The sequence below is a fragment of the Phallusia mammillata genome, chromosome 2, assembly GCF_965637545.1.
Source record: "Phallusia mammillata chromosome 2, kaPhaMamm4.hap1.1, whole genome shotgun sequence".
Lineage (NCBI taxonomy): Eukaryota > Metazoa > Chordata > Ascidiacea > Phlebobranchia > Ascidiidae > Phallusia > Phallusia mammillata.
This window is the reverse complement of record NC_137253.1, coordinates 9,717,014-9,744,471: the sequence shown is the minus strand read 5'-3', so window position 1 is coordinate 9,744,471 and position 27,458 is coordinate 9,717,014. Positions and strand designations below refer to the sequence as shown.

Below are 27,458 nucleotides of genomic sequence, written 5' to 3'. Positions count from 1 at the left end.
TCTCACCTTCGTTACACCTGGCACCCTTCCAACCAACATTGCACGAACAGTGGAAAGTTCCATAAGTGTTGATACACTTGCCATTGTTGCATTTGGAAGCAGTACATTCGTTCACATCTAAAGTAAGAAAGTTTCAAAGTTTTGAAAACAGAATTGATTTTTATAAAAATCAAATTGCCAGCGATGTAGAATAGAACGTATTTATTTTATTAAACAGACGTTGGCAATTTTGGTTTTATTAACGCTACTATTTAAGTCCTTATCTTGTGTACTTAAGAACTGATTTTAAATTTGAAATGTCAGATAAAAAACGTAATTTTAGATAAAAGTTAACAGTGGAAGATCGGAATATTTTGCAAAAACGTTTTCCCTCAATAAATTGCAAGTGCTTCTTACATAAAAAAAATAATACTCACCCTGATTACATCGGGCTCCTTTCCAACCAGTATAACACGAACACGAAAATGATCCCTGTGTGTTTGTGCATTTGCCGTGAAGACAGGGCGAATGTGTGCATTCGTTTACATCTGCAAATGAACAGACATATATTTTAGGCAGAAATGTTTAGCGTTTGGTGTGTAAACTGTTCGAACAGGGCATAGCTGTCCACCTGATAAAACCCAGCCGTAATGTTCGAAAAACGGTTATAAAAGAACAAATGTTTTAGTATTGTGGGACTGTCTGATCAGGTTCATGCTTTGACAACAAAATATTACCAAAATTCAAGGCGTTTTTATCGGCACGCGGAACGAAAAGACCTTGTCGCCTCACAATAGATACTTATTGACCTGCAGTTTAATGATTGAGTCTTATTCAGGGCTATGACAGCTGTATTCACTCGATAACTGCATACATAAAGTGTTAGCAGACCACACAAGTGCCGCCGGCGGGCCGCATGCAGACCATGGTTTGGACCACTCTGACCTAATACACTTCTCACGGATATTTTTTTGTGTATAAATGCATTTTTACCTGCGTTGCAACTCGATCCAGACCAGCCTTTGTTACAAGAGCAGTAATATGAACCCTGGGTATTCACACATTGTCCGTGGCCACAGTTTTTCGTCGTACACTCGTTGATATCTACAGATAAAATAAAAAGGGAATACATATTATCTTGTCTATCGACGAACGGTAATAAATGTATCTCTTTTTTCAAGTTTGTAAAACTCTTCTGGCAAATGTAATTTTATTCCGACGTTTCGACGTCCTATACAGGTCGTCTTCATCAGGGTAAATAACACTGAATGCGACTAGTACAGTGCACGAGAAACAAAGGAAAAATTTACATTTGCCAGAAGAGCTCTACAAACTTGATATTATGCCTGGCAGAAATAGCTTATGTATCTTTTTTTATTAACCAAGGCGTTGTTAAGTGTCTGTGAGCAAAAAAGTATAACATGCCTGTAAACATAAAACGGGAATTATTAAGGCAGGGCTTTGACGCAGTGGTTGCATCAACAAAAAACTTCTTTGTTGCAAATGTTAAGGGTTTTTTACAGGTTTTTAACTACAATGATTTACCGTTGCAATTTTTTCCACCGTATCCACTCTTGCACCTGCACGTGTAGCCATCCCACTTATTTTCACATTTGGAGACAATACCGGAGGGATTGCACGGTTTGTAGAAATCGCACTGGTCTGAAAACAGCCAAAATTAAATTTGAAAATGAAAGCAGATGGATACACACAAAATATATAACTTAAGAAAGAACTAAATTCAGAGATTTAGAAACGTTAAAAAAACATTGTATTGTTGTGGATGTGCGCATATAACCCGCTCTTGCCAAAGGAAAACTTTGCACATACATTTGCGCAGATTAAACAATACGTGAAAATTATCAAACGAAATAGCTCAAACACAGTGGAATGCAAAAAGGCAGTTTGTATATTACACAAATTTATTTTTAAACTTACCAAACATTAAAAAAACAACTATTCAATTATTTGCTTTTCTGTGAAATTGCGTGTTTCTCAGAAAACAAGTGGCCTAACATTTAACCAAAACGGTCGCACATATTATTTTTATTTTCGTAGGATCGGGGTCGACTTGTGCGTTTATGTTTTAAACTGTTTCGTGTCTAAAACGTTTGTAACTTACCTTTCAATTTTCTCCAGTAATTAAGCTGAAAAGAAAATCAGCATTATTAAGCATCAAAACCAATAAATGATAAGTAAGCAGATAGTGCACAATGTTTTGACCTATAGGCAGGGTTGCCAACAACTTGAAACCAAAAATAAGGACAACCAAAAAATTAAATTTTTAGGCGAAACGAAACAAACATTTTTGAACAAATCTTTGCTTTTATACGAGCCATGACATAATATTTGCAATATTTTGGCTAGAAACAATTTGTTCCAGCAACTGTTCGTAGAAAATACTAAGTGCATCTCACGACAGCTCAGGTCTAGGTTTACTTTTCCCTGTAGCAGGGATTTGACTACAGTAATTGTTGAAAATAAGACAAAATAAGGACTACAGTCAAAAATAAGGACATTTCTTAGAAATAAGGACAATGAAGTTTTCTAAGACACACCCCGTCAAAATAAGGACAAATCTTAGAAGTAAGGACGGTATGGCAACCCTGCCTATAGGCCTATGTTGCACTGATGGGACCTTATATGGTGTGTACATTTATCAGGTTACTTACAAAACTATAATTCAATTGAAAAAAATAGTACAGATGGGCGAATCAATTAAACGTATTGTCTTTAATAACAAAACAAAAAACGGAAATTTACCCCATTTGTCCCGGATCCGAGGCTTTCTCTCACTTCCTCAAAGTCGCAAACTTCCCCGTAACATTCTTCGTACAAACTTCTTCTGCTTCTCACGAGAAACCTGGATGCCTCTCGTTTTTCAACAAACACTAAAACAGATAACTTTTGCGTTTATCAAACTTATTTAGTGGTTGCGATCATTTAAATTCATGCTCCTACAAGAGTTATGGTTTTCCAAGAATACGTGTTAATACATGAGATTTAGAATTTAAAATGACAAATTAAATCGTTTTGGCAAGTGCTGCCATGCGCCAATAAAACAATTTTTGAAAGGCGTTAATTTTTCCTTTTAACTTTTTGAGCAAGTTTATTATAAAAGAGGTCGTATTTAACGTATAACAATTTACAAAAGTTCGTTATTTTCCACCTAAACGTGACATTCAAAATTGGTACCGAATTCCAGCACGAGACGAGATTTACATTTTTAGTGGGGGCACAGGTCCTCCAGGGTTACTTGAAGGGGGCCATGAGGCCCAAAAGTTATTTTAGGGGGCAACGGTCCACGAAAGGTTGAGAACCACTGCTTTAAACAATCAGCAACCTTTAGGATTGATTTACTTTTATATGTCCGTTTCGATAAATCAGATAAGCATTAAAAGGTAGGCCTAAACCATTTTCTTAAAAAAAACGTGCCAATTAAAATACCAAGCAATATACCTTCATCAGAGCCTTGAGTATCTCTGAATAATGCAAAGACCAGAATCCCAGCAAACATAAGGGATAACTTGCACATCTTGCAAAGGTACGAATTTCTCTGTAATTGTAGAAGGTGAGTTGCTTAACTCAATGAAGATGCTTTCCAAGTTAACCTGGGTTCATATTTATAGCCCAACTTTCTGGTTTGCAGTACATTTTTTTGATTTTCGAAAATATTTAGAAAATAGAGGCCAAGTCTGTCGGTGGGGTTTCGATTCGGGTTACGTTTCTCAATTAAAGTTTCATAACCAATTCGAATTGCACTAAACGTGCCCAAAGCTGCACCTAAGGCGCTTACTCTATCAGCTCTTTAACACTGAAGCACGTAGCATGACATTTAAATCGAAACTTTGACGAATTCGCACGTGAATTTTTAGAAATTACGTGCAATGTTAAGTCGTCATTGTAGCGAAAATATTAGTTAATCCGAAATTGGTTGCGGTACGCGAGCCCTTAAAAGGAAAACATTGTGCTGGTGCGAGACACTTTCTTGGCCGTTTTAAACATTAGTCATATTTACATGCACTTTTTTTGTATTGCAAATAGAGAACAAAAACGCTTTACCCGACAACCAGCTGCACTAAGCTTTAAAGCAACAACAAAATCATTAATCATTTCAAACGTTGTTTTTAAGGACATATTGAACTGTGGGGCCTGGCGGGACATAACGCTTAACAAAAGGCGTATTGTGCACATAGTGCAAAAGATCGAAACGGATTTGTTTTGCAAAGTGAGGCAAAACATAATGATTTATTTCGTCTACACCTCTAAGTTTCAAAATATAATTAAACAGCGAACATGCGGCACAAAAATATATCGAATATACCGAAGTATCATGGCATGAAATAAAAAAATTTGAGGCCTGTTTGGCAATGTAATCTCTGTTTAACTAAAAATCGTAAACGGTTCATGTTTTTGGCCGACATCTTAGTATAGTATCAACAAAACTGATCAAACTTGTACTCGGGTTCGCAACCTGAAAAAATGAAGTGAATTGAATTTACTAGAGTTGTGTACAACAGTTTTGGGTCATCATTATGGGCGCCGACACGTAAGGGCAAGAGAAGACACCTTGAGTTTAATATATTTTGTCGAGAAACCTGATGAATGAAAAAATCTCATGCCGCAAGTGAAGGAGAGAAAGTCGGTGGTTGTCTAAACAAGCTAGTATCTGCCCTTATGTACAGTATATTTATGTTAATCATTGACATGTTAAATGTGTCAAAATGTACAAAATTGTCTGCTTATGCCCATGGTCATCATATTTGCTATTTATTGTGCGATAAGGCAAAAGCTAAGTGTAAACGTAATTTAAATATTAGGGAATGAAGATCTATTTGCTATGGCCTATTTGATTAAAATGACATACAAACGTCCACCATACTGATAATATTTTGAGACTAATCGGTTTCTGTGCATCGTGAGAAAATCACGAGCACTCCGCGTAAACTACCTTCCCGCCGCTTAACGTATCGTTGTATTTTTCTAACAAAACCGAAACGCTGTACGTGCAGTACCTCAGATTTTTCTGCTGAAGAAACTGTCTTGCCTCAGGCAAAAAAGTTTATTTGGTTCATACCGAAAGTCTCGTCATAAACAAGTAATGTATGAGGTTATGTTAGGTATGTGCTTAAAACGTGCAACTTCTCGTAAAAATAATGGGCTACATTTGACCACGATCTACAATCGTTTGAAGATGAATCTAATCATGTTTCTAACACAAGATTTGGAATCTCCTTAACTCTATAAAATGGTTGAATGTTTGTAAAAAGAGTTTTTTTAAACAATTTCCACACGCTTAAAAGTCTGAAGGCCATCTTATTTCATTTACATTTGTACGCTAAACTGTGTGAACTTTTCTATGTGTGAATTTTCAGATCAGTTTAATTTTTAGGTGTGCTTCAAACATTTAATTGTTAAAAAAAGAATAGCGATCAGTACCTTACTTTATCTTAATGTCAATGTTGCCTATATCACTTTCAAGGTTTAAAGCAATTGGAGACAACATAATGACAGTAAAAAAAGACAGCACAAAAACATAATTCAAATCCAATTGTAAGTAGCCGCCTGTTTTCCTATAGCGCGTTTGCTGTAGCAATAGAAATTTTATGCTTGAAACTATGCAATGGCAAAAAAACAGAACCCTCCTGAGGCGATGAAAGTTTAAATCTTCAGGTTCAATCTCCATGTAATCTACCTTACATTTCGGGCAGCTGCGTAAAGGGCATGTATATGTTTCTTACGTATATCCACATAACAACAAAAAGAAATTTGATTTGTTTCAAGGCCGCCGAGTGTATTCTTGTTTTTGTTTGTAAACCACTGGTGTAACGAAAAAGTTTTTTTTTTACATATTTATGGTTCTTGAAAAGCCCAGATTCATCTTTAACTTCATCTATATATTGAGCTAAACAAACTGACGATCAGTCTTAATTGTCTATGACGTCAGCATCTATATTGTGACGCTTGCAGTGCCTGTTTTTCACATGGTTTGTCCATAATAGGCTTGTAAAAAGTATGACGAACGCATTTGACTACTGGGCTGGTAATATATTTTTACAGCCCCATCAAAACTATTTAGATCTTTTTAAAATCCAAATATCTAGCAAAAGAGTTTTATTTATGTCACGGACGCCACTACATATATTTTAGTATAGCCATGTTCACGGCCGTAGATTGTGCACCCCGGATCTAACCAAACGCACTTTGCACAACGCGCCACCAAGGGGCCGAACTGGATAGAATTCGATTTTTTACGCTGTTTACCCGATCGGACCCACAAACTAACACGTTTTTGACTTTGCCCTAATTTCAAAACGTACAAAATCTCATAGTACAATTTATTATGCCGTCACGATAACTATAATCATTAAACTTTTTACAGTGATTATTTCAAAAAATTAAAGTGACTATTGTATTGTTAGGATTTTCAATGTACAATACTACAGCAAACACGTATACAACTGGGTGAAATTATGGGTCTTCTGCCTGTTGTTCTATCTGCTGTTCTTCTTCCGGCGCCGTACATCCAGTACTGGGACAAACGCAACTGAACTGATTTAACCCGTCAATACATGTCGCACCGTCAGGGCAGTAACCAAAGGAACATTCGTCGAAATCTGAAAATCATTGTTCCAAGATTGTAATAATGTTAAAAGATGTTAAACCAGGGGTGCGCAAACTTTTCGTCATGACGGCCGCATTACAGCTCCTTATTTTAGCAACGGCCGCCAAGTATCACCATGTTTTTCGCATTTTTACTAATAATGTAAAGATGTGGGATTCATCCCCATCTACTGGTGCTAAAAGTCCGAAAGGTTTACTTTTTCCAATAATTTCTGTGAACTATTTAGCAATCAGCCTAACAGTCTATCTATGACGTTTCTTTCCTTACAGTACGTTGTTTGTTTGATTGCTTTATTTAATAGTCTGCACATAATAGGCATACAATAAAGTTGGCGCGCATTGCTACTGGGCCGGTATAGTACATGTATTTTAAGCCAATCGGACCAATCAGCGTTCGTTTATAGTTTTAGACGTAGCAGGCATAATTACACTTTTAATTATTACGCTTTACAACCAGCATGCAAAAAAATGTATGTCGGCCTATATAGCACGTTATGTGCTGGATGACGACACTTGAATGAAAATAAATTTTCGAACAATTGTATATCGATTGTAATGTTCATGCAGCAAATGTTAACATAATCAGCCTTGCCCGTCGGAACTAGCGTTTGTTTACTTCATATGGACTTTGTACGTACCAACGGTTGCAAAATTATCAATTGCAGAACATGCGTTGCTGTATTTGTTAATTAGTAACACCAGTAATTAAACGCAACGCATCAATCACGTTTTCAATTGTAGTGTGGTGGATTAAATCAAACAGCACTGAACAAATAAGGCTTTTCTATTACAGTTTCGGGTGCTGTTATCTTACCTATATCACATAGTTGCCCGGTGTAACCTGCATCGCAAGTACAGCTGAAAGAGCCAAACTCATTCTGACATTCACCGTGAACACACGTGTCGTTGTTCTCACACTCGTTAACATCTTAAAATATAAGTCTCTGTTGATTTAATGACGTTCGTGGCTTAGCCTTGACTAGCAAAGAACTGCGACTGGTTTTGTGCGTACAGTTTTACCGACTTTAAAAGCAATTGCATAGCAAAGAGAAGCTTCAATAAATCGTACTTGAACCAACATCATTGAACAAAAAATTATTTGGCGACTGTCAGTAAGGAATCTACTTCATGTTTAGCTTAGAATAATTTGAACGTTTTTTGTTGTGATTACAAATTACGATGGGTTAGGGTGGGACTGTATATAAAATCGGTTTAATTGGCTTACCCTGGGCACAATCGCTGCCAGTCCACCCGTTTGCGCAATGACATTCATACCAACCAATCAAGTTCGCACAAGAACCGCCATTTGAACACAAAGAACTCCATAATTCGCATTCATTAACATCTGTATAAACGTGCACGAAGGGGCATCAATATCAAATTGACCAAATGGCGCTTAAACCTGACATTTTTAATGGAGCTTTTTCAAAGTATATTTATAACCACTACATATACAGCTTGTATTTAAAATGTAAAATAAACTATTTGAAATGCCAACAAAATCAGTCAGTGCGATTTAAACGGAAACATATTTGGCTGGTAATTTGTCATTCAAATGTGTTATTCGCGTCGCATCGGATTATTATGAAGTCGCACAGTTTTAAAACTTTGTACACAGCGATTGCTGCTTGCATTTGTAAATTCAGATATTGCTGTTTACGTCGTTTTTTATTCAAATTTATTTCTTTTGTGTTTCTGCTTATATATTACAATTTACAAATGTTGCAAAAAGATCCTGTTTAAATTTTGACTTAGGTTTTTATTTCAACGCAATGAGGAAATAATGAGCTTTTATTATTTCTTACCCTCGGTGCAGGTGTCTCCTGTGTATCCAGACTTACAATAGCACTCAAACGTGCCTGGCAAGTTAGAGCATAAGCCATTTACGCAAATATCCTGGTCGCATTCGTTTATGTCTTGAAAATAATGAGACATGGTTGACAGATGGAAGTTAATTAAATGTAGGCTTGTTACGGGCAAAAAATGTCTCCAATGTTTTTAGGTTTGTTTAAAACAGGGGTGTGCAACCCGCGGCCCGCTAGCCACAATCCGGCCCGCCAAGCCGTTTAGTGTGGCCCTCAACAACACTCTGATTCAAAGCAATTAAAAATGCACGTTTTGACAAAAATTCGCGCTAGTTTTCGGAATTTCCTAAGTTGCTATACGTAACAAGAATAAGCTAAACCAGCCAGGAATTCACCCATACCTATGGTCTTCTGTTCGCACTGGGTACTTGTTGCGTATCTATACCGAATGTGACGTAATATACCTCTTTGTCTAGTAAACAATTACTTTATTGAGAAGGGCAGTGTTGCGACGAAACTTACATGTACCTAACATTTTAAACGCAAAATAAAACAAAACGGAGGGGTGTGGAAATAATATCGATATGATATATGATAATGCAAGCCGCACCAACAGGAGGGTAAAAAAACGTGTAAATACGGTACACGAAAAAACTTGTGTGGCCCTCGCTTGATGTCCGAAATTGGTTATATGGCCCACCGACGAGAAAGGTTGCACACCCCTGGTTTAAATGTTTCAGCTTGCTTACATTTATACTATTTAGCAAGCAAACTTAAAGCATGCAGTGCTTCTTTATTGTTTGATTATTGTTACACCTCAATTGTATTTTATTTACCCCCGAAAAACTAAAATTACCTACTATGACGTCAACATGTGACGTCACAGAACTAAACATGTCATGATATAATTAACCCCCGAAATACCAAATAAACCCTTCGGGGGTAAATACCGACAAGGTAAAATTCACTGGTGTAAAGTAGTTTTTAAAATAGTTTCAGAGTCGAACATTTGGTGTAAGTATTGTGCACAGTTTAAGTAAGTAAGTTAGTTGGTTTTAAGTGAATATGCTTATGTTATAAGCAGCCGTTTTTCATGCGCTCACCGATATCGCAACCGTCGCCAGTCCAACCGTATTCACACAAACAGTTATAGGATCCTACTATGTTATTGCATGACGACGAACCGCTGCACACAGTGGGGCCAACTTCGCATTCGTTAATATCTGCGCAAAACATTGCATTGATAAGCTACAAGCGCAAATGGAGGCCTCGTTTAAACTTTTATCCATGGCGGTATGGTATTGTTTATTTTAAAAGTGTATTGAGTTTTGGAAATTTGTTTTCTGTAGCACAGACTGTGGTTTGTTTTCGATTTGAAAAAGGAATTGAATTATATTGCAGGCCAATCGCAAATAGGGCTTGGCGTTTTTGATTGATAGAAACAATTAACGCTTATTTGCTTTTGTAAATAAATACTATTAATTTGAAAGTGCCTTTATGGATTGGATTAGGCTAATTTTGTCATTCAAAAAATGTTAATTTCAACTAAAAGAGACATTTAAGTTGAATTGAGTTGAGTTTATATTGCTTGGTAAAATCACATATAGCGTCACAATGGCACTGAACAATTACCAAGCCGGAAATAGCTGCGCAACGTTGAAACGTTGTAAAGCGCAAAATACTGAATGGCACAGTTGGTGGATCATGACCAAACGTGCTGCAGCTACGCCGTATTTATTGCAAATTGGTTATCTTCAGCATGCGACATGCTTTAATCAAACAAGGGCAACATGCTTTGAGGTTTGAGCAACTACTTACCGCTTTGACATCTGTTTCCAGTGTACCCAGGATTGCAGTGACACACATACGAATTGTAGATGTTCTCGCAGTGATCCGTACCATCAGAGACACATCCGTCTTGCATGTGTGCACACTGATCTGTCAAAGTAATGAAATGTTTGGTTACAAAACTATTTGAGCTATGCAATCCATACTGATGACAACATACCCCATAGATTGCTCCAAGCATCAGCCTGAAAACAAAAGCGGTAGATTCAATTTATCAATTTAAAAACGCATGTAAATTACCAGGTTAGACAAAGAAGCCACACCTGGCCTTCCAACAACTTTAGAACGTGTTTAATTTAAATACTTTTAAGTAATAGAAAATATGTTATCTTTTAAATCTTAAATACTTACGGTGGCTTGGTCATTTTCGAACACTTCTCTTGCTTCCTCATAGTTACATTGTTCTTCGAGGCACTCTCTTTCAAAGTCTCCCTGCATAAATTCTTCAAATCTCCCTCCGTTCGCTCGTTTACCTCTGTGCAGAAATTCGGAAGCCTTCTCCTTATCGACAAACACTAAAATGCAAGCGGTTTTTAAAAACATAATAAAATGCTATACATAATAAAATGCTATACAGGACATTTTATCTGGGGTAGGTTGCTTTTACTTGTACTTCAATTCTTCTCCCTTTATGTGTAATAAATGCGCGTGTTGTCTTTTTAGACTTCGTATCGATTTGCAAGTTTACATATTTTTAAACTTAACTAATTAGGCTTGGTGGTTTGGTAGAAGCTGATAAAGGTAGGATACATTAAATAAAATTGTTGTTTTATTTGAGAAATTTTGTTTGATTTAAATAAACCCATGGGTTTATGCATAAGCCGTACGCGAGGTCAAAATAAACAATTTGTTTGCTGGGTGCTTTTAAAACATGAACAGTCCTTTATTGGTATTTTTGATAAACCTGACCTTAATATCAACTTTTTTTAACAGTCACGGTCTTGTTTAAGAATAGTACACTAAAAATATTAACTTACCTCCGACTTCAGCAGCCAATGTTCTCTCAACAGCACACAAAACAAGCAAAGCTATCACAAATTTCATGGTAAACAGCAAATTTTATTACTCACTAATAACTAAAAACTGACTAATAACTAAAAAAAACAGTAAAAAGTAAATCTCACAGCACACAAACACAAAACCTGCAGTTCATGTGACCTGAAGCTGCTGTACTTTATTTTCAAATGTTAGGTAATGGTTGGCTTATGTATGAGACTGAAGTGACAGTAAACAAACCAGTTCTGTTGTGTCAGCAAAGTTGAAAGCTTGCATTTACTCAGTTGCTGAAGTGTTTTCCGATCTTTGGACCATGATTTATTGACCAGGTTGTTTTAGCGTCCTTCCGTGAACCACGAATCGGGATGTGCATAAAATATGGTCACATGTCACCCTAAATAACAAGTCGCTGGTATTGCAATTGAATGCTATTACATCCAAATGACGATTGTTATAACATACAGTATATTATTGTTTGTTGAGTTATTGATAAACGTACCCTTGGCGCTTCACCAAGTAAGTGTTTACAGTAGGTAAATACAAGTTTTTAAGGTCGTTATGTAAAGGTCATTGTATGAGTACTTTCTTTGGTACATGTAAGGTTACAGCACAATTACAAACAATTTTTAAAGATAATACGTCGTTGCGTTTGTAATATACTCACCTTCTTTTTTTTCTTCACGGGGTTCGAACCCAGGACTCTCCCGGGGACGAATCCCGATGAGGTTTTTTATGTCTGTATATGGGTCAGGCGCGCCAGACCATTCGGCCAAGTTCCTGCCCCGGGGACGACCTTCGGGTAAAAATTCCGTAAGAAGGTGTATGTTTGCGCCTACCAGCGGAAGTTTTTACTAGCTTAAGCTCACCACCAGCAGGTTTGTAAACACCTAAAGTTGGTTTCTATCAAATAATCCACGTCAGGCAAACACTTATTATTCGTACCCCTGTTTTATGTCCTAATGTCTCGGCTGGAATTTTGTGAGATTTTTGTTCCACGTCAAAATAGCAAACTTACTCCTCACAATCAGTTATCGGAACAAGCAAACTTCGCGAAATAAAATAAACCTGTTCAGTTTTGTGCTGAGAATAAGTTTGGATTTAAAATTACATTTTGACGTCATAATTGCGCTATTGTTTATTTGAGAACGTTTTATGTCAGACTCTATTGCAAGTAAACATATTTTAGACGTTGTTCGTGAAACAACAAACGCTGTTGCAAACTTTACCAAAGGGTTGTGAAGAGGCTTTAATGGGTGAATTTACTACATTGCAATTTGGAGTATAAATGTTAGTTTGCTGGTACATAAGCTTGAGAAACTTCTAGAGAATTAAATGTTTGTACGTTCAACCAACTAAGGCACAGCCCAAAAACGGCTGAGGGGTCTATTTTGTCTAAGTTATATGCTGGCCAACCTGTAAGAGGTTTTTAGCTTTGCCTTAACTACCAGAGGGCGTGTACAACTTAAACGGTGATTTTTGTACAGTCTAATCCTGTACCACACAAAATTTAAGTTGTTGCTTTTAGCTCAAAAAGAGCCTGTTTAATATCTAAATCTTTTTGGTTTTTCGAAAAATTCGCCGGTTTTTAAGTTGTTTTTCAACATCCATTTATCATTGTTTGCAATCAACACTTGTTTGATATTGTCTTGCTAATTGGTAAACATCCCGGGATGCGAAATAACTGCTGTATACATATTTATCTTCTGACCACAAATAACTGATGTGTGCGTATTTATCTGGCCTGATAAAAACGCTTGCATAGTACCGTTAAGTACAGTTGGAACGTTAAGAAAGACTAGTAAAGTTCTCTAAACGAATTTAAAATGAGATTAGCAGTGATTTTGATTTTGGTGTGTACCATTGCTAGAGTGCTCACAGCTGAGTTTGGAGGTAAGTTTGAATTTTGTTGTTTTTTAACTTATCTGACAAGTGTGTATTAGTGGCTGAACATTCTACTTTCATCAACTATTGTAACAGTCCTCTTATATTACATTTTGTTCAATTTTCAGTTTTTGTGGACAAAGAGAAGGCATCGGAGTTTTTAAAAAGGGACAAACGGCCTAACAACATTGAAATGACCGATCAGCAAAGATCAAACTTTGAAAGTGAATGTATTGAAGAACAGTGCGTTTGTGAAAAGACAAGAGAAATGTTTGATCATCCCCAATCTGCGGTCAGACAAAAGTGAAGTCTTTCTAGCTAATACTAAGGATGCAACTTTGTACTAACTTGTAGCAACAAAGTCATTTAGATTTAGACTTTTAAAGGTAACATTACTTGAATATGCGCCCATGCAGTAATGGTAGAAAGTCATGGTCCTTTATAGTAAAAGGTATAATTTATACTAACGTTTGATTATTGCACTGCTTTTGAAGGAAGCCTTTATTGTTCTGCTTTTCAAAGGCAGCCTTTTTCTGTGTAAAATGTACCGCACTTTTCAATCTATTTGCCGCAAATTAGATTGTTTTTCTTTTTTAGAAACGTGCGTATGACTTTCTGTGGGGTAAGTCAAAATCAAAATGAATTGTGTTTGCTATTCTAAAGTCTTTTCCTTTAGACAAATGTTCAACCGATGTTGAAGGTTGTAGCTCTCCAGGCACAGTAAACTGCACGAACATTTACAACTCCTTTACATGTGAATGCAAACCAGGTTACTACGGGCAGAGATGTGAAGAAGGTAATATTCTGTTTCAAACAAAAAGCCAGAAAAAATTATGCTTGCACTTTTCGGAACACCAAAACATTTTGAATGGTTTTAATATGAGTTTTTCAAACAAGTGTCCTACTTAGAAAATATGTACTAACGCATATGTCAACGAATCAGTTTGAGTGGGATTGTAGAATATCCTTGTGGCGAAAAACAGGTCTGTGTGAATACGGAAGGATCGTACAGATGTGATTGCTCGAATGACGGTTGGGCTGGCTATCACTGTGATATTGGTAAGACGCCAAAATGCATAATATTGTGTTTTTTTGTGGTTGAGGTGAAACAGTGACCAACTAAAGGCTAAATTGACTTTTCATACTTGTATTCTTGACATATCATTATCATTTTACTTTATATCTAGACATAAAATTGGTAAAATTCAGCTCAATCAAATAAAGAGCGGTCTTCTCAACAACGTCATCCCTAAAAACATATACCGTTTTATTTCAATGCACATTTGAAAGTCATTTAAAAGAATTATAGTCGTTTTATTGCTTTATTTAGGACCTTTTCCTGCAACACAAATTATTTACAAGTAAAACAACTTAAAGTATTTTTTTTATTGAACATATCATGTATTGCTGTTTTTAAAGACGTGAATGAATGCAACCAAACGGACATTTGCCCCACTGGCACCTGCATCAACCTACCCGGTGCTTATTACTGTACATGTGAACCTGGTGTGGAGGAGGGGGGCTGTTCTCCAGGTATAAGTGATGTGTTGGAAATACGAAAACATCCAGTCGTAAAATCACTATGTTTTACAAAAATCTGTCAGAAGAAAACGAGTTTGTAGCCACGAAATAAAAGGATTGCACGCAAAGTAATACACTAAATTACTCATCGAAAGGCGAATTTGCACAATAATAACCATACCATATTTTTGGTCTAATTCATTGTTTTTTTTTGTTTTTTTAGATTAAAATTTATGCGAACGTTGGAGTCGCTGTGAAAACGGTGGCACCTGTTTACCAACAGTTCAGGGTTATTATTGTCAGTGTGAGAGCGGATGGACCGGTAGAGATTGCGATTCAGGTATGCAAAGACAACAGCATGCCTGATTATTCAAAAAAGGCCTTTGCAACAAACAGTTATTTAATAGTGAAACAAACGATCTTGATAAGACCCATCAGATGAAAATAAAAACATTATATGGTATGTATTTTACGCATACTCCCAAAAAACATTTCAAAAGAATTACGCTTGCTTTTGGAACATGAAAAATCTTATTTTCTGTGTTACTTTTCTTTTTCATGCCGTAATGAAATATGTACTGACGCAGATGTCAATGAATGTTGGCTCAGTTTAAATGAGGTTGATTGTGGTGAAACAAAAGTCTGTGTAAACACGGAAGGGTCGTACAGATGTGAGTGCCGGTATAACGGTTGGACTGGCGATAACTGTGATATTGGTAAGACAAAAAAACGGTTCATCAATTGTATCTGTAGGGCCGTTACTTTTAATACTTTTTTTGTCCCAAACGCAGTCGTACAGTCAGTTTACAAATGTGTACTTGACATATCATTATCATTTTTTTATGTAGATATCTGATTGGGGTAAGTTAGTTTGCCAAATACAGATCGGTCTTCGTTGCAACGACAGTCCTTAAAACATATCGTTTTATTTCAATGCACATTTAAAAGCATTTTTTCGCTTCGTTTTTTTTTTTGCTTTATTTAGAAACTTTTTTTGTACCACAAATTATCTACAAATACCTGTATTTTGTATTTTATTAACAACCTGCATTTTATTATTTAAATTTTCATACTGTTTTTAAGACGTGAATGAATGCAACCAACCCTATACTTTGGCAGCACCTGCGTCAATCGACCCGGCTATTATTACTGTACATGTGAACCTGGTATGTTGGAGGGAGGCTGTGCTCCAGGTATAAGTGATGTGCTGGAAATACGAAAACTGAAATTCCTAAAATCACTATGGTTTACAAAGAGGCTGCGAGGACGAAACAAGCTTGTAACCATTAAATAAAAGGATGGCACATAAAGTAATACACGTAACCACCCAGGGGCGTATCCAGAAATTTTTAAAGGGGGGGGTCCAACAATTTTTTCGGGGGGAAATCCCTAATGACGTCATTATGACGTCACACGTCGTTCAAAACGACGCGTTATGTGGCAAAGCACTTTTTCCAAAATTGGCGGTTTCTAGAACTAAATCTCTTGCTGAAGCGGTAATCCTACTGTTAAGTTGCGCAAAGTCACGAATGCACTAAAGGTGGTAACTGCAGAAGGCATAAATTGTGCCTGGCAAGTAACAAATTACCCTAATAACATAACTCGATTTACATCGATCTAATGTTTTTGACAAACTATTACGTGTTTGGCGGATCAAAGCATACACAACATTACACGTTTTTAACACTTTTACATTGTTCAAATGCAAAAACAGTTTGATATGTTGCACTTAGTGCAGTTACCACTTAGCAAGAAACTGCCACCAGCGTCCTAGCCGGAACGTAACTTTCCGATTGTTAGCGCATAAACCTCCTTATTAAACCCTTGTTACGTCACAATTGGCGATTAGATAACAAGCGAATACAAGAGATTGAAGGCTCACGTCTTTGAGATAACGACTCCCTGTTATCACGCAGTGGTAAACGGAACGATTTTGGCCTATTTAATTTACGCACAACTTTTTGAAAAGGGGGGGGTCCGGACCCCCAAAACCCCCCCTTGGATACGCCACTGTAACCACCCGTCGAAGAACGTTTTGCACAATAATACTTTACTGTTTTTTAAATTATTTCATTTTGTTTTAATTTAGATTACAATTTGTGTAAACGAAACGGTCCCCCAAATTTCTCCAGCGGTTTCCCAAAATATGGACTTGCAACTACAGTTTAAGCAAAAATGGCTATTTTTTGATATTTAAATGAAACACTTGCGGTCTCTTAAAACTATTTAGCGGTCACCCAAACCAAACTTGGCCGAATGGTCTGGCGCGCCTGACCCATATACAGACATAAAAAAACCCTGATCGGGATTCATCCCCGGGAGAGTCCTGGGTTCGAACCCCGTGAAAAAAAAAAAAAAAAAAAAAACCTTAAAAAAAACCTGCCTCGTTGCAAAACAGAGGATATTTATTAGTTGAGTAAAGGGCATTCATAAGACCTTCAATCCAAAAATTAAAACATTCTTGAATGTATTTTACGCAAACTGTCCAAAAAATTTTCAAATTAAACAAAATAATAAGTTGGAGCAAAATCCATTCATGAGAACAACTGATCTATACAAAGTTGATCTATACAACTGCTCTATACAAAAAAAAAAAAAAACACATAAGTAACGGTGTTTTCCCAAACTTTTCAGAAAGCTCTTGAAGGTCCGGATACCCATCATGATTGCATGTGGCAACCACTTTTAATCATTTGGCTTCACAAGATTGTCATTCAACAAGTTTACCATTGTTTCACGTATGTCATTTGTGTCGTATAATGCAAATTACAATACATAATCGAACAGACGCTTGAAAAATAATTTGCAGGCCAGAACAGCGTTTCGAATATAGTACGTAACTTTGCGTAAAACCAAGTCCGCAACAGGCCTGAGGACAATCTATTTGACACCAAAAAATTTATTGGCTGATAGGCTTACGAAAGATATACGAGACATACAGCTGTGGGCAACAAATCAATATACACACAAGAAAGTAAAATTACGGTGTACGTGTAGCAAATAGAAAATTCAAACTTAATTCTTAATGTGAAATTTTTCAAAATACTTCCCAATCCTACCCCTCATCTTTAGCTGCTAAAGTAATTATTTAATAACTCACCTCTTTGCGCCACCTATCGAATTTAGCGAAATGTGGATCTGTCGTGAGGAAAATGTACTAACACCATACCGTACGGCAGACCCACATTTAGCTAGTTTGCGATAGGTTGCGCAATGAGTCCCTGTAGTGAGGTATGGTGTTTATAGTAGTAATAGCTTAATTTTCAGGCCCGCATCTGTCCGACTATTTGAAAAGCTACCCCGAAACCCGACTAACATAGCCCTTCCGACTCCCAATTTTAATTTCAGCAGACACCAAACTGTCAAAGCAGATGTGTTTGCGTCTTATACATAAGAAATATGAAAAAAATCCTGTAAAAGTCTACATCCTGCAAAAAGACGGATACCGTCCCTGCCAATTTGGTCATTACAGTTTTGCTGATTTTGTTTCTGGTTTCTCTTTTATGTTACGTCAAAGTACCTCGAAATGTTTTTAATACTCAGTAATATGTTTGTTTACCAAATGAAGCAATGATGATTTGTAGCAACAGATTTTACCAACATTCCAAACGATTTAAAAACCAAATAGGAAGAAGTAAAAACAAAGTTGTTGTGGTTAGCAAAGTCCCTGTTTTACGTCTGGGTTTGTTATTATTGCTGATGTCAGATTCATTTTTTTGATACCGTTTAGCCTCGGCTGCGCTGCACCCATGCAGCTGACCTAAAGCATCGGTGTGTTTTTTACTTTTACAAGGAAGATGTAGCATCGCGAGCACCCATACCAATACGACCTTAGGACACAAAAACAAACGTTGAAAGAACTTTTGTCAATTGTTCAAATCATTTTGACTGTGGCATATGTTACAATCAATGTGTGTGTGTGATAAGAAAACAAGTGTCATAAGTTTTTCGATTTTTGTTGTTGAATGAAATCGCTAAATTTATAATTGGGTTTATCACGTAAAATGACTTCCGTGTTTAGTGAGATGAACATCTCGTATTTCTTGAATCCAACAGCACTTGATTCGCTGTTAGCTTGCAAGGTAAACATATCTTGGAATTGCAAACAATGTCAACAACCGTGCAATTGTTACTACTCACTATTATTGGAAAGACCGACACAGCACAAATGATTATTTAATTCTTAAATGTTACCTGAGTTTAATTTGTTTCGCTTGGTACAGAAAACGTGCTTATTTTGTATTGTGTATGTACCAAGCACCTGTGACTATTTGGCCAATGTTAAAAAAATGTGAAATGTACTGGGGGTTATGTTACATTTGGATCATGTATTTTTTGGGCAATGTTTTTGTGGTGAACCGTTTTTTATGTATTGTAAGCTTGAAAACGCCGAGCTTTATTAAAGCGCAGCTATGTTATTAGTAAAAAATATTTTAGCAGAAGGTTTTTTATGCGTGTTAACATTACTAATGGTAGTTTGAAAAAAAAGAAAAATGAAAAAAAATGTTTAGCAAAATAAAAACTGATAATATACAGGCACATTGTCAACACAACCGCTCCATATGCATACATAAACAGAATCATTAACTTTGAAAGAATCACAAACAATTTGTATTGTTGAATTTCAATATTCATCGGCTACAGAGTTGTAAATTAGGGCTTATTAATTTTCATTGCGGAAAATTGTATTCTTTACACGTCAAAACTTAATTAGTGTATATATATGATGTTTTTCAACATTAGCATTGTTAGCAATTCACACTTGTTTGCTATTGTCTTGCGAAATGGTAAACATCACGGGATGCGGAATAACTGCTGACTACATATTTATCTGCTGACTACAAACAACTGATGAGTGCGTATTTATCTGTTGACAACTAAGAATTGATGACTGCATATTTATCTAGCCTGATAAAAACGTGAGCATAGTACCGTTAAGTACAGTTGGAACGTTAAGAAAGGCTAGTTAAGTCCTCTAAACGAATTCAAAATGAGATTAGCAGTGATTTTGATTTTGATGTGCAGCATTGCTGGAGTGCTCACAGCTGAGTTTGGAGGTAAGTTCAAATTTAACTCATCTGACAAATGTGTACTAGTGACTATATACATTTGCTACTTGCAACTATTTTACCGGTCTTCTTATACTACATTTTGTTCAATTTTCAGTTTTTGTGGACAAAGAGAAGGCATCGGAGTTTTTGAAACGTGGCAAGCGGTCTAACGACGGTTGGACGGATTGGCAAAGATCAAGCTTTGAAAGTGAATGTATTGAAGAACAGTGCGATTATGAAGAGACAAAAGAAATGTTTGATGATCCCCAATCTGCGGTAAGACAAAAGCGAACTTTTTCTGGCTTGTATGAAGGATGCAACTCTTTACTAACTTGTAGTAACCAAAGAAATAACAACTTTTTAAGACAACATTTCTTGAATGTAATCCCACATAGCAATGCAACAAAACCATGTTCCTTTACAGTAAATGTTCTAATTTATACTAACGTTTGATTGTTGCACTGTTATTTTGAAAGCAGTCTTTGTCTGTGTAAAATGTACTGAACTCTATTTGCCGTACATATGATTTTTTATTTTCAGAAAATGGCGTATGGCTCTCTGTGGGGTAAGTCAGAATCAAAATGACTGATGTTTTTTATCTTAACAAATTTCATTCCTTTAGACAAATGTAATAGCACTACGGAAGGTTGTAGCTTAAATAACACAGCAAGCTGCACAAATATATACAACTCCGTTAGATGTGAATGCAAACCAGGTTACACGGGACCGAGATGTGAAGAAGGTAATTTTTCCATCGTTTAAATTAAAAAGCGTTAACATATTAGTATGCTTTCTTTTTGGATCACGAAAAATCATATTTTCTTTGTTATATTCATTTTTTCAAACGAGTGTCGTTATGAAACATTGATAACGCAGATGTCGACGAATGTATGGGTTGGACTGATGATTGCGATGGTTTACATGTCTGTGTAAATACAGTAGGGTCATACAGATGTGACTGCTGGCCAAGCGGTTGGACTGGCGAAAACTGTGATATTGGTAAGCAACAGACGAAAAAAGATTCAGTAATTGTGTCTTTGTGGTTAAGAGCGGTGAAATAGTCACCAACCAAACGCCAAATTTACGTAGTAATAATTTCTGTCTTCAACCGCTAATTATCGTTGAATATAGTCTACTTACAAAGTATCATTAGTGTAAGTCAGATCAAACAAACAAAAGTCATTTGAAACAAACATGCCAAAGCGAGTTGGAAACAAGTGCAGTCTTTTCCTGATAGAGGTGAATGGAATGATACCATGGATTAGAATTAGATCACGTTTAAAAGTGTATAGAACTACTAACGTCAAAACTGACAGTAGTCAGGTTTGGGAATTTCCGCTGGGTGGCGCGACGGGACGTTCATGTGACAAAAATTGTTGCTTGCTGGGCAGGCCCTTGTCCGAATGGTCCGGCGCGCCTGACCCATATACAGACATAGAAAACTTGATCGGGATTCGTCCCCAGGAGCTTTCTGGGTTTGAACCCCGTGAAAAAAAGAAAATAAGGAAAAAAAATGTTGCTTGCTGACTCAGCAATTATTGTCACCATAAACGCCTATGCTCCGTTGCGCCACCCAGCAAACCTGGCTCAGTCAGTTGTTATGTCAGTAGCTCTACCTAAACAGCGTGCGTCTATACCGTTCGTCTATAAGTATATACCGTTCATACTTATTCAAAAGCTTTTTTTTGTTTAACTTTTTTCGCTTCAAACTAGACCTATTTCAAAGTCACAAATTGTTTGCAAGTAAAACAACCTGAAGTATTTTATTATTAAACTTTTAATGCTGTTTTTATGTATTGCTGTTTTTAAGACGTGAATGAATGCAACCAAACCTACTATTGCCCCGTTGGCAGCAACTGCATCAACTTAATGGGTTCCTATCAATGTATGTGTGATGGTTTTGAGAAAGGAGGGTGTGATCCAGGTACAAGATATGTGCTAAAAATACGAAACCTGAAAGTCCTAAAATCACTATAGTTAAAAAGCCTGTGAGGAGCAAACAAACTTGTAAGCACTAAAAAGATTGCTCATAAAGTACAACATGAAACTGCGTATCGAGTTGCGCTGTTTGCTCAATAATAACTTGTACTGTATGTATTTGGCTTAAATCAGTTTGTTTAAAATTAGATTTCAATGACTGTGAACGTTGGAGTCCCTGTCAAAACGGTGGAACTTGTTTGCCAACGATTGAGAATTATTATTGTCAATGTGGGGATGGATGGTCCGGTAGAGTCTGCGCGGAGGGTAAGAAATGACGTGGACATGCCCAAATCATTGGACCTAAATTGCAGAACAGAAATAACTTTAAAATAGAACAAAAGCGTCTTTATTTTTTTGTGCTTCCTACAATAAAATTATTATGTTTCAAACACATACTGCTAAAAAAAAATTCAAAGAAAGTTTACCAACTTATGTGATGAAACTTCGGGTTGTTGTGGTTGAGAACAACCTCAAAAAATTTTAACAAAAGCTTACAATTTATACCTAAACTTTTAGAAAGTCCTTGAAGGTTCGGAGACCCATGATTATCACATGTCACAACCACTTCTCAATCGCTTTCCAATTTTGTCATCCGACTGGTTTACAATTGCTATACTCATGTCGATTTTGTCGTATAATACAAAGTACAATGTATAATCAAATACAAGCCTGAAAATCTCGGAAGCATAGATAAAGACTTTGCGGGGCAAAAGAACGGTTGGAATAGCACAAAATTCACTTGAACCTAAATGTCTCTTTCAACTGCAATGGGCCGGTGATCAATTTACATTAAAAAAAACATATTGGCGGATATGAGATGTTAGGATGCCCGCACCCGTCCGATATTTTTAAAAGCTAATCCAAACTCGACCCATAAAAGGGTTCTACTTACAATGTCAGCAGATATCAAACTTCCAAAGCAGATGTGTTGTGTACGTTTACATACTGAGATGTGTTGTGTACGTTTATATACTGTCCTCGGTTTTATGGTGACTAAAGTTTTGTTATTTCGTTTTTGGGAACTTGGGTTTTCACAAACTGAGTTCTCTCTAATACAGTGGTTCCCAACCTTTTCGACAAGTTTCCCTTCCTAACATCTTAACATTTTATTCCTCCCTAATATGCTGCATGGGAGTTAGGCCTACACAGTAGATGCTAAACCATACAAAGATCACATAAAATTGGATCTTTAATCAACTTCATAGACCATGTTCCCAGAGCTTATATGTTTACCTACCACTTGTAAAAATGAAAGTTAATTTCTCCTCTCAAGTTGTCAAATTTCTCACCTGTTGGGAACCACTGCTCTAATGTAACCTTAAAATACGAAGATAGAAGATAGAGGGAGAGTTTGTGTCAATTTTTCAAACATTTTAAATATGGTATATTCCAACCAACAGTTAAAAATAGGTACACATGCAGGTTACACACCTTACACACAGTGGTGGTGTTCAGCCAGTTTGCACCGGTTCTATAGAACCGTCCTACGAAATTTTATGAGATTAGCAAACCGGTTGGCATTGCTGGTTACTGTGAATGGACTTTTTGTAACATAAGCGACTAAAAATAAACGACTTTTGTAACGCAACCGGGTGACAAAAAATGTGCCACTGCTTATACACTGTACACTGCACTACAGCCATGAGCGCCTGCAGAATGGGGGGGTAAAATTTGGTCAAAAACACATATGCAGGGTTAGATTACTATATCAAGTAATTATGTACACAAGGCATAAAATATATGTAGTAGATTTGCATCAACGATGAAAAATCCCCGTACAGCCCTGCAACTGTGAACCATTTTGTCCCCTTCTCGTCAAGTCGCCATCTTGCACCCACGTGGCGGCGCCCATGACTGCAGCAAAGATAGCCTATGTGCCCGTCTGAAAACTTGTAAAAGGTCTTTTCGTCTTTGGGTTTGTCTTTAGCCGGCAAATTCATGTGACATTTGTAACCAAGTTGTCCTTCACTCCGAGGGTTTGTGCAATTTAAATAGTGATATTTTTTGTACAGTCTGATTCCGTAACACACCGGGTTTCAGTTGTTGCGTTTAGCGTGTAAAAAATGTGTCTCATTTGAAATTTTATTTTGGCACGCCACAACTTAAATAGTGTATGTGTCGTTTCTTATCAACGTGCATTTTGCATTGTTTGCAAATAGCACTGTTTGCTGCGATCTTGTAAACTGGTAAACATCACGAGATGTGATATGACGTCGGCTCGTTTGAAAAAAAACTGACGCATCACAAATTACTGTTGACTGCATATTTATCTAGTGAGATAAAAACGCCAGTCTGGCACCGTAAAGTAGAGTTGAAACCTTAAGAAAGACTAGTAAAGTTAGTTTTCTTAGTAAAGTATAACATTTAAAATGATATTACCAGTGATTTTGATTTTGGTGTACAGCATTACGAGTGTGCTCACTGCCGAGTTTGGAGGTAAGTTTAAATTTATTGCATGTTTCTTGTTGCTTAACTCGTGTATTAATGGCATTTGCTACTTGCATCAACTGCGTCAACAGTCTGCTTCGATTTTTAGTTTTTGTTGACAAAGAGAAGGCATCGGAGTTTTTAACAAGGAACAGGTGGTCTATTAACGATACTCCAATGACTGATCAGCAAAGATCAAACTTTGAATATGAATGTGTTGAAGAACAGTGCGTTTATGAAGAGACAAAAGAAATATTTGGTGATGTCCAAACTGCGGTAAGACAAAAGCAAACTTAATCGTTTTTTTTAGATAGCTGCAATTCATGGGATTACAACACCCAGATTGATTCAAAGCCAGTTTGTCACGTCGCAGACAAGATTACAAGTGTTAATTATGCGCAAACAATTGCCTTCCTATGTTACTTGTGACGTAATATATAAAGCATTGCTCGTAAGATGAGACCAACTATACAGTTTAACAGTCGCATCCCCAGATTTTAAATTGGATTTTAGAGAGACCATATCTTGGCGCTGAAAAAAGTTTGGTAACCCCTGGTTTAAGCGAACGCAGTACATGTCAAGACCTTAGTACAGTGGTTCCCTACCTTTTTGACCTTGCGGCACCCTATCTAAGAGATAAATAGTTTGCGGCACCCTGGCAAAACTGGATAAATTTTTTGAGGTTTCTGTATTTCAAATAATCGTATGAAATAAGAAGCCGGGAATAAATGCGAGATACGAAACCCAATACACACTAAAACTCGGTTAGAAATAAATAAATTCCGCACTTAACGTGTTAAAGTTAAAATAAATAATGGGCCGCAGTATTGCAATATCAATATCTCGCGGCACCCCTGAGCATTGCAATTGGCACCCCAGGGTGCCGCGGCACCCCGGTTGGGAACCACTGCCTTAGTATTTGGTTTTGAGCGTTTGGTTTTGCTGTTCAAACGCTATAGCGCAGTGGTGAGCATTATTATTTTATTACCCTTTATTACTGTGGGGCCAAATACAATAGCCAAAATAAGATCGCGGGCCGCACCTGTGTATAACTGTTATACTATAACACAAGGTTATTTTACTTCGCTGCATACCAAATATACTTAACTACAAGTAAAGTTTGCATTTGATTCTAGCCACATATTGTCAGGTCGCAGAAAAATAGCATTGGGATCGGGCCCATTAATCTACTCAAAAATATACAATAGTTATACTCGTTTTTCCAGTACATTTGAAATCCAGGCGTCTCTGCGGGCCGCACAACCTTTAATCAAGGGCCGCATTTGGCCCGCGGGCCGCAGGTTGCCCACCCCTGCTATAGCGCAGTAAAAATATAGGAATTTTAGACTTTCAAAACTCTGAAGGTTTGATGTTCTTGTCCAAGCTGTTTAATGAGTGTGGCCAACTTGCTTTTGTTTGTTCTGATTGACAAATAAACGTAACACTTGATCATCAGCGCATAAACTATAGTGCAAGAGAATAAACTTCTAGACATGACTATAGTGTTCAAAGGAGGGCCCAGAAATTGACTTGCACCAGCATATTTTTTTCTCTCGAGGGCCCTGATTAAGCCTATAGACTTTTGTCACCAAACCCTCATAAACAAATAAATTTCAGAACAGTAAAATATTGGGTAAAAAATACACTATCTCTTAAAATGTCAATTTTTGTTTTTAACTTAGAATACACAATAATAGTATTGTTGGACTTCTTAGATGCACACTCCTCATTTGCCCACTCTTCACATTGGACCCAATCATCAAATTATGGAACTTTACCGTATACCAAGCAAGCACATTGCCTCATCTGCTTTTGAGGTAGATTTGTTAAGAATTTGTTTCGTCTAATTTTTCTGCTTTTGGCGCTTCTAAAAAATTGGCCGCAACATTTTGTTTATGGGGTGAAGTTGTCAAAACTTTAGCCTTTGTTGGTTTTCGTTTTCCTTCTCCGTAAATCTTCTTTGGAAGATTGGTGATGTCATTTACTTAGTATTGTGTATTAAAAACAAAATTTAGTGTTAGCAACCACGTTTTTAAATTATACTCAAAGGAAAGATTTTGGTTCAAAAAAGTTTTGTGCTGATCGAAACGCTGTTCTGGTCTGTAAATTCTTTTTCATATGTTCGATTATGTATTGTATTTTGTATCATAAGACAAAAACGACACACGTAATGTAATGGTAAACTTAATATTGAGTGACAATCTTGTGAAGCCGAGTAATTAAAAGTGGTTGTCACATGCAATCATGATGAGTCTCTGGACATTCAAGATCTTTCTGAAAGTTTAGGTAAACACCGTAAGCCCTTGTGTGTTTGGTTAATTTTTGTATAGGTCAGTTGTTCTTAATCAACAAATCCCTGAATTTTACTCTACTATTTTTTTCACTTTGAGTTGTTAAGTGCTTTTTGGCAGTATGCGTAAATACTGTTTTAATTTTAGGATTAAGGGTCTTATCCGGACCGTTTACTCCACTAATAAATATCTTCTGTTTTACAACCAGGGTTTAACTTAAATGATTGAATCAGGTTTTTGTTTTGCATACCTCAATCACAATCTTTACCGGTCCATCCGATCGTACACTGACAATAATAACCACGAACTGCCGGCAAGCAGGTGCCACCGTTTTGACAGGGACTCCAAAGTTTACAATGGTCGAAATCTAAAATAAACAAAATAAATTAGGTAAAAAAAAACAGAAAAGATATTATTACGCAAAGCGTTCGTCGACGGGTAGTTCTATGTATTACTTTATGGTTACAAGCTTGTTTCGTCCTCAGAGCCTTTTTGTAAATCATAGTAATTTTACGACTTTCAGTTTTCGTTCAGTTTCAGTTTTACCTGGAGACCTTCAGTTTTACCTGGAGAACAGCCTCCCTCCAACGTACCAGGTTCACATGAACAGTAAAAAGAGCCTGGTTGGTTGACGCAGGTGCTGCCAGTTGGGCAAACGTCGAGTTGGTTGCATTCATTCACGTCTTAAAAACAGCATGAAAATTTGAATAATAAAAGACACCATGCAGGTCTAAACGGTGGCGGGGTGGCGCCGCAACTCTGGGTTTGTAAAGCACGGTGGCGGCCACCATGGATATTTTTGTTTGTTTGTAGCGATATTGTACGAAGCATCGTAAAATCTAAAGAAATTTGGGAACAATTTTGCTTTTTCAAACAAGCGTGCTAACGAAATAGCAACAAAACCTGTCGAAACCGTAAGAATTTGACGAATGTTGCATTCTATTGAATGTTTACAGGGCTTCGAGTTGCAGCTCGTGTGGTTGCACGCATTAGTGACGTCGTAATTTACGTCGCAACCTCGCATTTGCGTAAAACTCGACGCCTATACTTCAAGT

General features: G+C 36.9%; 3 protein-coding genes and 1 long non-coding RNA gene across 10 annotated transcripts; 2 read left to right on the top strand and 2 right to left on the bottom strand.

Annotated features, from left to right (window-relative positions):
• Nucleotides 1-12: 12 nt before the first annotated feature.
• Nucleotides 13-1,630, bottom strand: LOC145212097 (uncharacterized). The gene is made up of 4 exons (XR_013856650.1): nucleotides 1,525-1,630; nucleotides 973-1,083; nucleotides 417-527; nucleotides 13-117 (listed from the first exon to the last, which is right to left on the bottom strand). It is a non-coding gene; the product is annotated as an uncharacterized LOC145212097 (long non-coding RNA).
• A 4,673-nt stretch (nucleotides 1,631-6,303) lies between these two features.
• LOC145212092 (uncharacterized) lies at nucleotides 6,304-11,346 on the bottom strand. 3 transcript variants are annotated; one of them, XM_080080109.1, is made up of 9 exons: nucleotides 11,234-11,346; nucleotides 10,608-10,771; nucleotides 10,417-10,441; nucleotides 10,227-10,346; nucleotides 9,512-9,631; nucleotides 8,409-8,519; nucleotides 7,829-7,948; nucleotides 7,418-7,531; nucleotides 6,304-6,596 (listed from the first exon to the last, which is right to left on the bottom strand). In XM_080080109.1, exons 1-9 carry the CDS (start codon nucleotides 11,298-11,300, stop codon nucleotides 6,451-6,453), a joined length of 987 nt encoding a protein of 328 aa, XP_079936235.1. In that variant the 5' UTR covers nucleotides 11,301-11,346; the 3' UTR covers nucleotides 6,304-6,450. The 3 variants fall into 3 exon arrangements, with proteins under 3 accessions (XP_079936235.1, XP_079936237.1, XP_079936236.1); XM_080080111.1 differs by lacking the exon at nucleotides 7,829-7,948; XM_080080110.1 differs by lacking the exon at nucleotides 9,512-9,631.
• Nucleotides 11,347-12,585: 1,239 nt separating this feature from the next.
• On the top strand, nucleotides 12,586-14,942 carry LOC145214929 (coagulation factor IX-like). Of its 5 annotated transcripts, XR_013857159.1 has the most exons (7): nucleotides 12,586-13,142; nucleotides 13,262-13,425; nucleotides 13,731-13,755; nucleotides 13,810-13,929; nucleotides 14,117-14,192; nucleotides 14,553-14,666; nucleotides 14,878-14,942. XR_013857159.1 is itself a non-coding variant. In XM_080083555.1 (5 exons), exons 1-5 carry the CDS (start codon nucleotides 13,076-13,078, stop codon nucleotides 14,149-14,151), a joined length of 411 nt encoding a protein of 136 aa, XP_079939681.1. In that variant the 5' UTR covers nucleotides 12,586-13,075; the 3' UTR covers nucleotides 14,152-14,546. The 5 variants fall into 5 exon arrangements, 4 of the variants coding, with proteins under 4 accessions (XP_079939681.1, XP_079939683.1, XP_079939682.1 ...); XM_080083555.1 differs by lacking the exons at nucleotides 14,553-14,666; nucleotides 14,878-14,942 and having other exon boundaries at nucleotides 14,117-14,546; XM_080083557.1 differs by lacking the exons at nucleotides 14,553-14,666; nucleotides 14,878-14,942 and having other exon boundaries at nucleotides 14,077-14,546.
• Nucleotides 14,943-24,049: 9,107 nt separating this feature from the next.
• LOC145215183 (coagulation factor IX-like) lies at nucleotides 24,050-26,300 on the top strand. The gene is made up of 3 exons (XM_080083836.1): nucleotides 24,050-24,121; nucleotides 24,222-24,388; nucleotides 25,828-26,300. Exons 1-3 carry the CDS (start codon nucleotides 24,055-24,057, stop codon nucleotides 25,957-25,959), a joined length of 366 nt encoding a protein of 121 aa, XP_079939962.1. The 5' UTR covers nucleotides 24,050-24,054; the 3' UTR covers nucleotides 25,960-26,300.
• Nucleotides 26,301-27,458: the final 1,158 nt, after the last annotated feature.

What these genes read in the sequence shown, in the direction of transcription:
- LOC145212092 (XM_080080109.1), bottom strand. Translation starts at nt 11,300, where the DNA reads ATGAAATTTGTGATAGCTTTGCTTGTTTTGTGTGCTGTTGAGAGAACA. An exon ending in TCGAAAATGACCAAGCCACC is followed by an intron (nt 10,442 to 10,607) that starts GTAAGTATTTAA and finishes TTTTGTTTTCAG; the next exon opens with GCTGATGCTTGGAGCAATCT. An exon ending in TGGCGACGGTTGCGATATCG is followed by an intron (nt 8,520 to 9,511) that starts GTGAGCGCATGA and finishes ATTATTTTCAAG; the next exon opens with ACATAAACGAATGCGACCAG.
- LOC145214929 (XM_080083554.1), top strand. Translation starts at nt 13,076, where the DNA reads ATGAGATTAGCAGTGATTTTGATTTTGGTGTGTACCATTGCTAGAGTG. An exon ending in GCTCACAGCTGAGTTTGGAG is followed by an intron (nt 13,143 to 13,261) that starts GTAAGTTTGAAT and finishes TTCAATTTTCAG; the next exon opens with TTTTTGTGGACAAAGAGAAG. An exon ending in TTGATCATCCCCAATCTGCG is followed by an intron (nt 13,426 to 13,730) that starts GTCAGACAAAAG and finishes TTTCTTTTTTAG; the next exon opens with AAACGTGCGTATGACTTTCT.
- LOC145215183 (XM_080083836.1), top strand. Translation starts at nt 24,055, where the DNA reads ATGATATTACCAGTGATTTTGATTTTGGTGTACAGCATTACGAGTGTG. An exon ending in GCTCACTGCCGAGTTTGGAG is followed by an intron (nt 24,122 to 24,221) that starts GTAAGTTTAAAT and finishes TTCGATTTTTAG; the next exon opens with TTTTTGTTGACAAAGAGAAG. An exon ending in TTGGTGATGTCCAAACTGCG is followed by an intron (nt 24,389 to 25,827) that starts GTAAGACAAAAG and finishes TGGACTTCTTAG; the next exon opens with ATGCACACTCCTCATTTGCC.